Here is a 15,991-nt window from a genome sequence, read left to right as displayed (position 1 = left end):
TACACACAGAGGTTGCACAAAATGCCTTCCGTTCTTGGGAAAGTCTTGGCTCGATCTGTTTGCCACTGCCAAGGATACAGTGTTAGCAGTTCTGTATATTGGAGTTTCCACGGCAGCGCTTGTTAGGAGTTTGTTCCAACTATAGTGGAACTCGGGACTCCTGTATGTGTTCCTGCCAATACCTCTTCTGCCCCAAGTTCTGAAGATTAGGACCACCCAAGCCATCCTAGTGGCTCCAAAATGGGAAGGGAGAGTATGGTATCCAGAAGTCCTGGGTATAAGCATCTGTCCTCCGATCAGGCTGTGCCTCTCTGGTAGGATCTGGCGTTGAAAGAACGGGGCAGGGTTCTGCACCTGGGCCATCATAATCTTCACCTTAATGTTTGGAGATTGAGCTGCGACAACTAAACACCTTCAACTTTCCACCAGATGTGGTTGATGTCATCTTAGCAGCCAGAAGTCCCTTGACAAAAGCTGTATGCGCCTTTTGTTGGGACAGATTTGTGGCTTGGTGCAGTACTTAGCAGACATGCCGTGTTAAAGCAAAGTTATCTGGCATTTTATTTGTTTTGTCCATGGCTCACAAGGGTTTTCTCTAGGTGCAGTTAAAAGATACCTTTTGGTTTTTCAAGGTTTCTGGATCAGCCTTCAATGTTTTAAGTTCCCAATTGTTATGCGCTTTTCAAGGGTTTACAACATGTGTGTCTTCCCTCCCCTTTTGCCTTGCCACAGTAAGACCTTAACTTATTCCTTATGTTTTTGATATGCACTCAACTACAGCCCCTTCACAGAGGCTTCTCAGTGTCAACAATGTTCCTCGTTGCCATAACACTGGTGGAGCATGTGAGCTTCAGGCTCTGTTTGAATGGCTGCACTGCACCTTCTCACCAGATAAGCTGATTTTGCGGACGCAGGTAGCTTTATTGCCTAATGTTGTGATGCCATTCCATGTCGGTCAGAACATCGCCAGCAAGGTGATTCTATTCTGCCTCATCTCTCTTAGGGGTAGGAGGGACTCCATTAATTGGACTACAAAAGAGCGCTGAGCTTTACACAGATTGTACCAGAAAACACCAGATGGACAATTAGCTTAATGGAGTTCTCTGCCAGAAAGAGCATTACAGAATGTAAGTAACTTGCTCATTTGAACTTAACAAATGCAAGTGCGCATGGGTACCTCACCAAAAGATGACATCACTTACCCCTCTAGTCCTGTCTTGAAAGATGTCTATTTGTTCACCTCAGCAGTACAAAAAAAAACAGAAGCTTTGGAATCGAACCAGCCCCCTGCAGAGGCAAAATCTTAACATTTTGACAAAAATATTGCTACCATCTCCTCTAGTTTTGGGGCCTTTGCTCCCGTTCGAAGAGGCTTTCCTGGAACCTGTCCTTGCTATATGGAAGAATCTTTTTCATAACCAGCAGCGCACAGAGAAATTTCCAGACATCGTATACCCACCAATCCAGTGGTCACACCTTTTGTGGGAAAGCTTCTTCCTTAAAAAACAAAATGCCCTTTTTCTCGGGTCCACAGAATGAAGTGGAAAGCTGGACTCTGAGCTGTGAAATGTCTGCCTCTGTCAGGCTCACCTTCTGAACGCCACCTGTCTCCGATCTTTTTAGTGCTCTCCATCTACCATTTCAGACAGGTGAGACCTAGCTCATTGACCCTATTTGTTTCCTTCTTGCTGTCACGCCACAGACTGATCATTTGCCAACCATGCCTGGTTTCCTGCTTGGACTATGTTAATTCTGTAGTAGCAATACAGCATATTAACACTAACAGAATGTGTACATTACCAATACTGCCACACTGAATTGTACAGATAACCACACATCAACATTGTAATGAACGTGCTAGTGCTTTAGACCATTAAAAAAACAAGCACAATACAGTTGACATACTTCTGTATTGAACAGCACTATAATACTATAATAAACTATTGGTTCTAGTTAAATCAAAATAAAATAAATTGAGCAGATTTTGATAATTTTTGTTTCTGCTGTTACACGCACCCACTGCCATGCTTGTCAGGTATAAATGAAGCCATAATTCATAATATTTTATTTGAACGAATAGTGACTGCAGATTCTAGAAATTATGCTTCATCAAATTAAGCCAAAATCCTTTTTGCTAATCCTCAGTGCTAAGGGGAATTTTAATAATAGATGAACACACTGTCATGGAAAAAGAACAAATATATATCACAGATTCTGGAAAATCCATTGTATAATTTGTACTGGTAGGCTTTTTTGTCATGCGGTCATCATATTCTTCTGTACAAGCACATTTCAAACTTTCCATCTGTTGAGATACCAATTTGTGAAGCTGAAGTACAAGCTTTAACTTTCCATGACAGCTGATATGAATGCCTAGGTGAACATGTTCAGCACGTCTTTGTCCTGTTAGCATTGAGAAAGATAAGTTTTATAATATTTTGTTTGTATATATAATAATAGTGCAGGTTTGTCATTTCTAAACTGTGTAAATAACTGATGTTTGAATTAACTTCCATGCTTCTCAATGGAAAATAGTATTCCATCTTTATAAGAATATACTTGATTTACTTGCTTTTCTACAACAAGCTTACTTTTAAGAATCCTGTGCTACCATTTCCAAATTGTCTTCCCCCTTCTGTGACATTTATAGTACACCAAAAGTGTTTTTGTGGGTGATAAAATACCTGAACAGTAACAACCTTTTTCAGTTAGGTTGCTATATGTATGCCTTTTTGCACATGGCTAGGAAATCTTGCTGGGAGTCAGGACGACCTCAGGGCAATTCATGATGTTTAGGGCATACCAAATATGCGATTCATGTGGCCTTGATGCTACTGATTGTCTGGGAAGGACTTGCAGCACCAGTGTTGTCCTCCGCTGCCCTGCATGGATGTATTCCACATAACCTTTTGGAGACGCACAAGCCTCTCATGAATATGCCCTTTGATGACTAGCATCTCCTCAGTGAAAAAGCTGATTCGGCCTTGGAACGTTGTAAGGACAGAAAAGCCACTAGGTGTTTTGATCCCTTGCCATGAAGTTCCTAAATCAGTTTTGGAAACCTAGAGGCCACTCCAGGGGATTGGCGTATAGAAAGTACCTTTTGCCCAACCGCTACAGCACTCACCCTAGTCCTTTCGGGCTGTGTACCTGGTCTGGCAATGTACAGGCCAACAGGCACCATCCTCCCTGCCCCACTCTGCTGCAGCAACAACCACTAAGCCATGTTAGCTTGCCCTTAGTGGTACACACTCATGTTGTGGGTAGCAGGATTCAGTATTTACTCCCAAGGTGGTGACCTATCACGTCCGACAACTGAGTCATATATATCTTTCAGCATACCTGTAACCTACTGTTTTTCTTTTTTTGTTCCTTTTTTTGCTTCCATCAAATCCTCCCATATCCTATTTTCCAACTGTCTTTCAGAGGAGCACCTCTCTATTCTGTTGCAAGAGAAGTGAGTATTGCTTTTTAAAGTTATTGAGAGGGTTCCAGACTTGGAAATAAGAGAGTGATGTTACTCTCACTATTTTCTTTCACCGAAACTGAACAGACTCCTCCAATCTACAGTGGACCTTCAGCCTCTGAAAGCCTTCCTGGGAAAGACTAATTCAAACTGCTCATGCTAGCTAGGGTCTTGACTCCTCTGGAATTGGAGGTAGGACTTCTAGGACACACATTTTGATATTCCCTTCGTGCATCCTCACAGACCTTACCTGTGGTTCCAGTTTTGCCAAGAGCATTTTCACTTTGTAATGCTCCCCTTCAACCTCGCCAACACCTCTTGAGTGTTCACAAAGTTGATGACGGTTGAGGCACAAAATTGGAGGTTTAGGATACCAGTTTTTCCCTTCCTCTATGACTAGTGGTTAAAGGTGGGCTTACCACAGTTACTTGCAGACCACCTTCCGACAACGGTGAACCTCCTAACGTCTTTTCGGTTCTCTATTAATGAGCAAAAGTCACCCCTGACTTCTTTGCAGAGGCTGGTATTCATTGGAGCTATCCTGGATAAATTGCAGTTCTGGTACACACTTGTAACCACAGATTCCACACCTTTTGAGTATTCCCCAGGCATCAGTCTGTCTGGATCTCAAAACTTCTCAGTAGTACCTTTGTGCGCCAGTAGGTTGCGCTATTGAGCTGCACTCTGCCACCATTCCACTTCAGAAATGCGTGGAGTCTCTATAGGTGCTACTCCTCTACTTCCTTTCATTACGCTCCCCCAGATGCAGATTTAGAGCTAGTCTTCTTGAGACTATTTTACCTCACAAAATGTACAGGTCTGCACACTGTAAATTCCCAAACCTCCCAAACCAACAGTTGTTAAACCTTGTAGCGGCTGTCACAAGCAAATGTCTGTGACAGATCCTCACCATGTTTGCCTTGGTGTCCAGGTTTAGGTCTCATCTCCAAAGCCTGCAATAACAGCACGTCAATGAACCCAAAGGCCATATGGTACGCGAGGTGAAACCATGCTCTAGCCAGTGCCAGCCCAAGGTTTGATCTCGGTCTAGGAGTTGCAAGGAGTTGATCCCAAGGCCAATCGCCATCACATTCCAAATTTTGAGGTAAGTCAAAGTAGAAGCTTAAGAAAGCCAAGCAGAAGTCTGCCCATTCTCTCCACCCGTGAGAAGACGCAAGTGCATTGCCATACCTTCAAATCACACTCCCAAAGTTGATTGTCCACTGAGCCCATCATGCAACTTGTCCTGGCACAACCTGAGTTCCCAATGCTGTCTGTGACAACAAAGCAGATCCAAGAGTTCTGTAACACTATGCTCTGACTCTTCAGATCCCTTTCGACCCTTCGTGCACTTGTGAGCCCCAATGATCCTAGAGGCCTCCATCTGGAATACTGCTTGGCAGATTGACCCACAACACCAGTTAGAGCCTTTGAAACCATCACTGGAGCTCTTCTGGCTCCTGCAAGGACTCCATAATCCACACCAGTTCCCAGATTGTGATCGACTTCACCAAGCCAGAGGATGAAGCACCCATTATGTTTTCTGATTTACTGTCAGTGCTTTTGCAACCTCAACCAAGGCTGTGATCGGTCTCCATAGACTCACAACCTTCTTCACTTGACCCACTTACTATTCCACCTCTGCAAGGCAGAACTCGTGCTACACTCACTGTTCAGAATAGATTCTGACAATGACTATGATGCAGGGGATACAATTGCCAACCCTGCCATGAGGACAACTACTATGGTGATCTTCAAGATGCCAGTAGTCTTAACACTTCTCTTGCTTCTGGCCTTGCCTTACCCCCAGCCCCTGCCACTGAAAAAAGTGCTTTACGGTGGTCATTCCGAGGGCTTTCAAAGTTCTCAACCTCCAAGTCCCGTCCTTTGAGGTCGAAACCAATGTCCTGACCAAAGTGCTCCAGGCGAGGCAAACCACTACTGGGTCTTTGCTAAGGCACTCACTGATACCCTCCAAGGGGCCTGGCCTAAACCTTGCTCTAGTGCCCACCCCAAGTTAATCACCAAATCGGGAGATCCCTCCCTCTTGCTTCAAAACCCCTCCCCTGAGAACTTAGAGTTGCAGGCTTCCACCTGTCAGATGAATCCAAATACCTTTCCAACTACTCTCCCGGATAGGGAGTCGAAGAGAGTGGAAGAGCATTTTTCTTCCACTAATTTAGCCCTCACGTCAGTTAATTCAGGTTGCCAGCTAGGACATTATTCCCACGCTCTCTGGGATATGGTTTTTCAAGTCTTCCCGGGTGTTCCGGAAGACCTTCGCCCTGTCCTGACAAAAGCTGTACAGGACAGCCATGGCGCTGACAAGTTCATAGTTCGTTGTGGCCTGGACACTACGGATTCCAATGGACAAGCCACTAGTACTAGTATCACCATTTGTTGTCGCATCTGGCTGCGAGCAAAAGATTTTTCTGGCGATGCCCAGTTGACACTTATGGACCTGCCTTTGATAGGTCTTGCCTTTTTGGGGACGAGGCATATTCCACTCTGGAGTGCTTCAAGGAAAGCAGGGCCACAGCACACTCCCTGGTCTTGTCTGACCCAGCTCGGCAGCTGCACCAGCCTTACCATTCCTTGCTCAGTATCGGAAGAGGTACTTTACTGACAGCCACATCAGCCTTAGCAAGGCACATAATAGTTTTGAGGCTGAGGCTGTGGAAATCACCAACCCCCATCATCAGGGCCAGCGTGCCAGTCGGCCTGTCGACCTTCAACCCCTACCTACCAAACCCCCTTAGCATGCCCTTAGTGGAGCACAGCCACCTGGTTGGAGGCAGAAACCAAAGTTTCTCACTGGTTTGGAAACCCATAACATTAGAGAGGTGGGTCCTGTTGATTTTCCGGAAGGGATATGCCTTATCCTCTTTAACAAGAGACTTCTTGTTGCAGATTTCTTTCCATTAAATTTACCCAGGCGTCAGACTGGATTCGGAGAATTTTTCTTCGAGCAGTATCTCTGCGCGCCATCAGGTGGTGTTGGTCGACTCTGCGGGCGTCGTTGATGTCACAGCGTATATAGGCGCCACCCCGGCATAAGAACATAAGTTCTTTTCTTTCCTAGCCAGCCTACGCACAGATCCGGAGAAGAGCTACCTCAGTAATTTTTTGACTACGTCTACATTTTTGTCGTATTTTTGACAAGTTTGTGGTTGTGTCAAGGGATGTCCTGCAGGACCGGTTAAGCCCTGCTACTCCGGTCACCGAACTATGTCGGTGACGGATCTGCACCTTGGGTACTTATGGTGTTTGGAGCGCGATCACGACCCGAAGCTGTGCTCCGAGTGTTGTGCCATGAACCCGAAGGCTTTGAAGGAGTGGTCCCTAAAGCTCACGGAGGTCTGACACTCAACTCCGCGGCGCTCACGGTCCCGTTCAAGAGGAAGGTCTCTCGATCGGCCGCGGAGTCACCACCACTCTTCGTCCGCCAAGTCATCGGGACATTCGTGTCGCAAGAAGTTGTCGAAGAAAGACACAAGCGTTCTTCGCCTTCACCCCATTGATCAGATTATACGATGCGGGAAGAGCGTTGACGCTCTAGGCCTCCATCAACGGAGCCTTCTTCTTGGTCGGCTCCACGATTCCCCGACTTCCCGGGAGCCAGAGCCACCCCGACCCAACTCAGAGTTTTACGAGGCCATGCCCCTCATTTTTGGGTGGTCTGACCCACCTTCAGAGCCTTCGGGCACAGGTGAGTCGGTTGGGGTCCCTTCAGTTTCGAAGCCATTGGCTTCGGCCTCAGCTCCGGAGGGCCCCTCCGGATCCAATCGCTGATCCGTCTCGACGCCGGTCGTGCCACGGCGATCTCCTGGTGTCAGGTCAGACGCCGACGCTCCTGACGTCGGTTGGGCCCACAATCAATGTTGATCCCATACTCATAACCGACGACCTGGAACGACGTTGATTGAGGCCGATTCCTTTCTCTATGGGCTCTCCTGGGCCCAGGGTTGATCCAGACCCTTATTCCTGTGGGTATGGATACAGGGAGAGTATGGAGGGGTCGCTGGACCCTTCAGAATACCAGCTTGACCCACTAGTGGACTGGGTGCAAGATTTGGGTGATGCCAGTGGACTAGACACCTCCCCTGACACTGGTATGCTCTCTTCTCCTAGCGTGGCTACGGAGTAGGGTGCTTCATACGATATAGTGGTGAGAAGGGTGGCTGAGGTCTTGGACTTCGAGCTTCCTTCTGTGGAGGTTAGGCCTAACATCCTAACCGATGTGCTTCAACCAGGGTCTTCTTCTTCCGAGCCCCTTTTACCCTTCAGTGAAGCACTGACAGACCTCCTTTTGGGCATTTGGTCCAGACCCAGCACAGGGGCTCCTGTGAATAGGATGATTGCCCGCCGCCAGACCCAAAATTCCTGACCCAACAACCCACGCTTGAGAGCCTTGTCATCCAGACTTCTTCATCTGGTGCATTCCCTGCCGCACCCCCGGAGAGGGAATCAAAAAGACTGGATAATTTGAGGAAGAAGGAAGAAAACAACAACAGTCTAGCGTTGCCGTCTGTGAACACTGTATGCCTTTTGGGCTACTGTTCCCATACTCTCTGGGATACGGTAACGCAAGTGCTGCCTGCAGTTCCGGAAGAGGCCCGGGCTGTCCTGTCCCAAGCCGTAACAGATGGGAGAGATGCAGCTAAGTTCATGATTCGTTGTGGATTGAATACAACCGACTCTCTGGACACATCGGTTGCATCGACAGTGGCATTGAGACGCCACGCTGGGCTGAGAACGTCTGGCTTTTCGGGGGGGAAGTCCAGCAGTCCTTGATCGACATGTCCCTTGATTGCACACGTTTCTTCGGAGACAAGGCGGACTTGGCGCTTGAGCGCTTTAAGGATTTCCGAGCCACGGCCCGGTCCTTTGGCCTTGTGCCTGCACCTAGACCCCAGCAGTCCGCCTTTCGCCCCTTTCATGGCTACTGCAGGGGCACCCAACCGCGTCCTTTTCCACCTGGCCACAGACCCGCGCATTCTGGCGCAGGATCCCACGTTCCCGGGGATCAGGGAGCCAGCGGGTTGCCCAGTCCACCCCCCACCCCTCCTCAGCTTCCAATCCTTCCTAGTCCGCAGGCACATCAGGAGCCAGTAGGGGGCAGGATACGCCATCACCTGCCCCAATGGCAAGCCATTACCTCGGCTATGTGGGTCCTCCAAATTGTCCGAAGGGGCTACTCCCTCCCCTTCGAGACATCTCTTCCAGCCATGCCACCTTCATTTAGCCAGATATCAGAGGATCATATGGCGCTTCTCCGCGAGGAAGTCTAAGCCCTTTTGGCCAAAGGAGCTATAGAGAGGGTTCCGTTGCCAGAAGTAGGTCGTCGTTGCTATTCCCGAGACTTTCTGGTTCCGAAAAATGACAAAGGTCTTCGACCTATATTAGATCTTCGGTCCCTCAATTTCTTCCTAAAAAGGAGAAGTTCAAAATGTTAACATTGGCTGAGGTCCTATCTGCCATGGATCCCGGAGACTGGATGGTAGCGCTGAACTTGCAAGACGCATACTTCCACATTGCTGTCTTGCTGGCCGACTGGCGTTGCCTACGATTCGTGGTTGGTCACGAGCACTTTCAGTTTACCGTGCTTCCCTTTGGCCTTACCAGCGCCACTCGGGTGTTCACGAAGGTGATGGTAGTGATTGCAGCTCATCTACGCAGGTTAGGGGTGCCAGTCTTCCCCTACTTCGACGATTGGCTGTTGAAGGCGAACCGCCCCAGACAGTCGTCTCCCACCTCCAGACTACGGTGAACCTTTTGCATTTGCTGGGGTTCACTATCAGCGTGCCGAGGTCACACCTGACTACTTCTCAGACGCTCCCTTTCATCAGAGCTGTTCTAGATACAGTGCAGGTTCGGGCATATCCTCCCGAAAAGTGAGTCCAGGATATTTGGGCTAGGATACCGATGTTTCAGCCTCTATCCTGGATTTCGGTGAGAATAACTCTGAGGCTGCTGGGCCTCATGGCCTCCTGCATCCTCTTGGGTCAAAATGCCAGATGGCATATGCGGGCTCTGCAGTGGGACCTGAAGTTCCAGTGGGTGCAGCATCAGGGGAATCTCCCCAACAAGGTCCAGATCTCGAAAGGGACTGCAAAAGACCTGCAGTGGTGGTTAACAAATCAGGATTTGGTCAAGGGCAGATCCCTATCCTTTCCCCTTACGATCATGACAGATGTGTCACTTCTGGGATGGGGTGACCACACAGGAGAGGCAGAGATCAGAAGTATCTGGTCTCTGGCGGAAACAGGTCTCCATATCAATCTTCTGGAGCTCCGAGCAATTCGACTAGCATTGAAATCATTTCTTCCCTCCTTCAAGGGGAAAGCAGTGCAGGTGTTCACAGACAACACTACCGCCATGGTATTGCAACAAACAAGGCGGAGTGGGATCGTGGACCCTTTGTCAAGAGGTCCTTCATCTCTGGACTTGGCTGGAACATCAGGGCATTTCCCTGGTGGTTCAAAACCTGGCAGGCTCTTTGAATGCCAGAGCAGACAAACTCAGCCGACGATGCATGGTCGACCACGAATGGCGTCTCCATCTGGAGGTGACACAAGGTCTCTTCCTGCAGTGGGGAGAACTTTGGTTAGATTTGTTCGCCTCCGTAGAGAACGCGCAATGTCAGCTGTTTTGCTCGTTGGAGTTTCCAAGGCGTCACTCGCTTGGCGACGCCTTTCATCGCGAGTGGAACTCAGGCCTCCTGTATGCCTTCCCGCCAATACCAATTCTTCCCAGAGTTCTGAGGAAGATCAGGCAAGACCAGGCCCAAGTAATACTGGTGGCTCCAGACTGGGCATGGAGAGTCTGTTATCCTGAGCTCTTGAACATGGCCATAGCTCCTCCGATCAGACTGCCTCTTCGGGAGGATCTTCTGTCTCAGCTGCAGGGGAAGGTCCTCCACCCGAACCTATCAACTATGCAACTGTGTGGAGATTAATGCAACAGTTGCCGTCTTTCGACTTGCCACCTGAAGTCTGCAGCATCGTGTCCCTCAACCAAAACTGTATACGCCTGTCGTTGGAAGAAATTTGTGACATGGTGCATCGACAGTTCTGTCGATCCTCTACCTGCTTCTCTCCCTCAGGTCCTTCTCTTTATTCTTTTCCTTGCCCGGCAGGGTTCCACCTTGGGCACTCTAAAGGGATATCTCTCTGCTATCTCTGCTTTCTTAAGGTTACCTGATCAGCTTTCTTTATTTAAATCTCCCATAGTTGGAAAGTTTCTTAAAGGCCTCAATAAATCAAAAAAGGTTACGCACGGTTCCAAATGAATTAGAGGGTTTCTTTCAAGAGGATGGTTCAATCAGTGGATGAAAACCGAAATTTTCGAAGCAAGAGCCCTCACTCACCTTTCGGTGACATGCTTCATCATAGGGCCCAGCTCCTCGTCAAGCCGGCGCTGCAATGCCTGACGGGCCCCACAAGGGGGCTCTTTGCCGGAGATCTTTTAAGAATCGTGTGAAGCCGGTTAGAAAAAATAAAGTGAAGGATTGGTATACGAAAAAATGTTAAAAATGACTAGAGGTAACTGTTAATATTTTATTCTTATACTGATACCTCTGACATGATTAAAAACCGATATGAGGGGAAATAGTGGAATAATGTCCACACACCTCATCAAAACCAGATAGGTATGGTTACTAAGTCTCTTAAGAAGGAATACTAAAAAAGAGACAGTGCCCACAGGGTCCCCTGTGTCACTCAATGTAGTTGGTCAACATGTTTCTCGCTTTCTTCTCGTCAACAATCGATCTAATGCGATTCGTCAGGACCTAATTACATACCTAATCCTTTTAAACCATGGATATTCCCAAAATTAGGGAAATCAAAACCCTCCAAAAACTAATGGTAGGGCCTCATCGGAGTAGTATCAGGCTTTAAAATCCACTCTGATTTCAAAAGACGACGGGCGCTGCCGGGTCACCTACGCCTGCTCCTTACCCCCGGGATTTCGAAATGGATTTTAAAGCCTGATACTACCCCGATGAGGCCCTACCATTAGTTTTTGGAGGGTTTTGATTTCCTTAATTTTGGGAATATCCATGGACATGGAACCGAGTCTCATCCTGATCCCAGGGTGGGCTCAACTATATTCCAGGGAGCTCTTTGAATAGTATTCCTGTCTGGGTCTATAGATTAAAAAGATATAAATGACACCTAAGCTTCTTTTTATTATTGGGTGCCTTTGGTATAGTTAATAAATATATATTGTTTGTAGTTTGGGTGTTTACTAGGAGGGAGGAGTTACTATCTCTGCACCCTAATCACTTGGCATGTTTCGGCCCCCTAAATGGCCTATCAAATGGTCCCGGGCCTTCATCAGGATTGTTTCTATCTTGATGCTCCGTATTAATATTGGGTTGTACTGTAGGTATGGTAACATCCCCGACTCCTATGTCAAACAGCGGCCGCTCATGTAATATAAAATTATTTAGAGGCAGGCCTACTTACCTGTCTCTTGGTTGGAAGGGTACGTAATAACTCCTGCTGTCATCTAGTCCGGTGTAGTTTAATTAATATGGAGAAACAAATTATATGAAAATGTCAGTTTCATATGTACAAGTTAGCTTAGAGAAGGTACACACATGACATACAGTAACACACCTATCACCATCATTTTGTTTGAAGGTGCGTCCCTGGTGTAACGCTATATAATATAGAGGGCAAAAATGTGAACTTTAAATGGCCCCATGACACTGTCAAGTTACTATAAAATGCCGAGAAATAGTCTCTTACCACTCCAAGGGTATTGCGCATCCGTACTACCTACTTATGGCGTTCCGAGCGGGTGTGTGTCGTCATTTCATTAAGCCTGTTTAGTGTGTTTTTATTATACTTTCCCTGTCTTATGACCTCATTAATGTTTTAAATACATACTGGAAATGAGCCAGCACTCTAAACTGGTGCCTAAGGATGTATTGCAACTACATTTCCCAGCATCTTAGGCCATCGCGTGTCTCACTTTTGTTGCATACGTCTGGACATACGTGTAGGCACACTATCACGCCCAAGCTCGGGACACCCGATCAGGAAGGCAAACATGCATATAACGGCATGCAGGACAACTCCTTGTAGGCAGGGTGATGTTTTGACCTAAGTAGGTAGCACAGGGGCACACTAACCTTTGAGTAGTAATTTAGGGGGCTGAAATATGTTGACAAGTAATTAGGAGGCAGCTTTAGTTACCAGCCACCGACCCCCAGTAAATGCCTGAACTGCATAGAATACTTATTTTTAACTATACCAAAGGCACCCAATAATAAAGGGAAACCTGAATATCCTTTAGGTACTTTTAATCTATAGACCCAGTTAGGAATACTTTTCAAGGAGTTCCCTGGAATATGGTTGAGCTCACCCTAATTTATGGAGATCAGGGTGAAACCTGATGATGAAGCATGATACCAGAAGGGTGTATGAGAGTCCATAAACCTATCTTTTGACGTTGTTCTGCTTCCTCATAAGGGTGGTGAGATAGTTATGAGATGCAATCTATCACCCTGCCAGTGTCCCTTGCCCCCCCCCCCCCCAATGCCCCCCCAACCCTCAACCTCACCACTCGAAAGGGGAGAAGCTTTGTCTGCTGTATCCCAAAAGGGCTTGTTCATACCAAAGAACACTTTGTGGATGATTGTTTTTTTGGGGGGCGGGAGGGGGGCTGAGAAGGATGCTAGGGTGAAGAAAAGTAAGGCTGTGCAGCAGAAGATCCTGTTGAGGTGGATGGTTCTCTGCATTAATATCTGAAACCACTGGTTGGCTCACAAAGTGCCTCTCATTGACATCTGCCAAATTTCAATGCAGGCATCAGTGCATACATTCACAAAGCACTACTGCCTTGATGGTCTAGTCCAGCGGAAAAGCCATTTCTCTCTGCATGACTTTTTGGTCTGAGCCCACTCCACACCCTCCACCTGGGGAAGTACTACTAACTATCTGTTGTACAGGTGAGGAATTTGTTGTTGTATCCAATAGAAGAGCAAGTTACTTACCATAATTAATGCTCTTTGTGGGGGGGCACTTTCTCAAACCGCAGATTTCTTACTACCCTCCCACCTCCCTGTTTTGTGGAGTGGCTTTTTTTAAGATCTGAAAACTCCCCAAGTTGGAGATCAGCACACTGGAAACAACAATTATTCATGCTCCACATCTGAGGGTGTGAAAAGAGAAATAAGAAACAGATGTAAGTGCGCAAGGGTTGTGCTCATATGCAACTCTGCTGCCTCACTCCCGAGGCTATGTGGAGTCACACAACCTCAGGTACCAGTGGCCTTAAGCATTTCTGGAAAACGTTTCTGGCGCCTGGGGAGCATTCTAGGTGAGAAATCTGCAGTTAGGTAGAATATCCTCCGGAAAGAGCATTACCAAAGGTAAGTTGGTCTCTCTTCATGGGTTCCTCATTGTTCTGGTAATGCATTTCCAACTTCAGCTGGAATTGATCACAGATACTCTGTTCTCTGGTGTGGCATAACTCAGGACGGATCTTTCACCATGATCTGTACTGTTTGAATGCTTTATCCTAATTCGAATGTCGTGTGTCTGTAAAAATGTACAGAGGAGTTCAGTTGCACATCAGATTGGAAGCAATCCACTGGCGAGAAAAGCATTATTTAGACAAGTGGTTTTTTTTTTTCATTCTTTGCAGTTCTTTGCCTACGAGTAGCCTTATCCGAATTCTTCGAATGCAAGACCCGGAGAGGGGACAAACAAGATTACCATTTCGTTCAGGAAATCAAGAGGAAGAAGATGAGAATTAACTAGTCTTAAGTGACGAGCTCAATTACAGACATTATCAAAGCTGTAACCTAGTTCCTACGGGTCGAAGTTGGGGTTAAATTATTCACTTTAATATTGTTGCAAGAAGCAATATTTGGAAGGATGTGAAGAAGAGGCTGTATATTTTCTTGTAAAAAATATTTTATTTAGTGTTTGGATTTTTTTTTTATACATGAACATTTAATCCTTAATGCACATTTTAGAAAAAATAGACAGCACATGCTGGTATTGATTATATTTATAATGGAGCAATATGTTCAGTATTTAAAATTTACATAATCTGAATATTTTTGGAGAAACTAGACTGCCTAATTTACATATTTTTCTATTATGAAAAAATGCAATAAACATTTCTATTAACTATTTGTTTTGGTCTTTGTTTTATGTATTATTTTTAGATATTTCATAAAGCATGAAACAAGCTCCAAATAACAGCTGAGCTCTTAAGAAATATTTTATTGCGGTTGAATCACTTCAAACGAGGTGCTTCATTGAGAATACCCTGGTGTACAAATGGTGTCCAGTTGATACTATTTCTCAGAAAGCATAATGTATTGGGGATTGGACTAGCAACACATATTGTGACAGTCCTAGACTGAACAGCTTTCAGTATCACACATTTATGCACTGCAGTTTGAATTAGAGTGAGGTAATAGCTTTGCCTGAAATTGCATGATTCCTCAGTCTCGGGGATGGAAGGTAAAATGTAAGCCACAACGCCACGTTTGAGTGGGGATAAGTCTGTGTGTGGGTTTTATTTTAAAGGTAGGGGATTTCACCTTTAATTGCTCAATTTATATCTCTTCATAATAATTGACATTTGATAGTCCCGTCACAGAATGGAGAAGATTTGCTTTCAGTTTTCCAACTTAACTATATAGAAAATATTTATATGGTGGAATGCACATTGGATTAGTATATCTGATACTTCTGAGACTTCTAGTTGCAGATTCCTTACCTTTGAATTTCCCCAAGCGTCAGATTGGATCTGAAGAATTTTCTTTTACCCTTCAATGAAGAACTGACAGACGTCCTTTTAGGTACTTGGTACAGACCCAGCACAGGGGTGCCCGTGAATAGGGCAATTGCCATCTGCCTGCGCCGTCAGACCCATAATTCCTCACTCAACACCCCACGCCTGAGAGCCTTGTCATCCAGGATTCTTCTTCATCTGACACCATCCCTGCTGCACCCCAGGATAGGGAATCAAAAAGACTGGATAATTTGGGGAAGAAGTTGTTTTCTTCCAACAGTCTAGTGCTGCGGTCCTTGAACACCCCATGCCTTTTGGGCCACTATTCCCATACTGTCTGGGATACGGTCACGCAAGTGCTGCCTGCAGTTCCAGAGGAGACCCGGACTGTCCTGCCCCAAGCCGTAACAGATGGGAGGGATGCAGCTAAGTTCATGATTCGCTGTGGACTGGATCTGACCGACTCTCTGGGCAGATTGGTTGCATCGACGGTGGCATTAGGACCGTCTGGCTTTTCGGGGGATGTCCAGCAATCCTTGATGGACATGCCCTTCGACAGCACGGCGGACTCAGTGCTCGAGCGCTGTAAGGATTTCCAAGCCACGACCCAGTCCCTTGGCCTTGCGCCTGTCCCTAGACCTCAGCAGTCTGCCTTTCGGCCCTTTCATGGCTACGGAAGGGGCACCCAACCGCGTCCTTTTCCACCTGGCCACAGACCCGCGCATACTGTACAGCCCCTGCGTGGCCGGGTGATCCCACGTT

The 15,991-nt window shown here is 46.7% G+C and overlaps 1 protein-coding gene across 2 annotated transcripts in view; it reads left to right on the top strand.

Annotated features, from left to right (window-relative positions):
* The window catches only part of SMC6 (structural maintenance of chromosomes 6), a 610,138-nt gene extending 595,519 nt beyond the window's left edge, over positions 1 to 14,619 (top strand). For both annotated transcript variants that reach the window (XM_069235972.1, XM_069235971.1), the window contains exon 27: positions 14,126 to 14,619. In XM_069235972.1, the coding sequence (XP_069092073.1) occupies positions 14,126 to 14,237 (112 nt within the window). In that variant the 3' untranslated portion in view covers positions 14,238 to 14,619. The remainder of the gene's footprint in view (positions 1 to 14,125) is intronic.
* The last annotated feature ends 1,372 nt before the right edge of the window (positions 14,620 to 15,991 follow it).

Source organism: Pleurodeles waltl, chromosome 5, assembly GCF_031143425.1.
Source record: "Pleurodeles waltl isolate 20211129_DDA chromosome 5, aPleWal1.hap1.20221129, whole genome shotgun sequence".
NCBI lineage: Eukaryota > Metazoa > Chordata > Amphibia > Caudata > Salamandridae > Pleurodeles > Pleurodeles waltl.
Note: the sequence above shows the minus strand (reverse complement) of the source record. Positions and strands in the feature narration are given on the sequence as shown.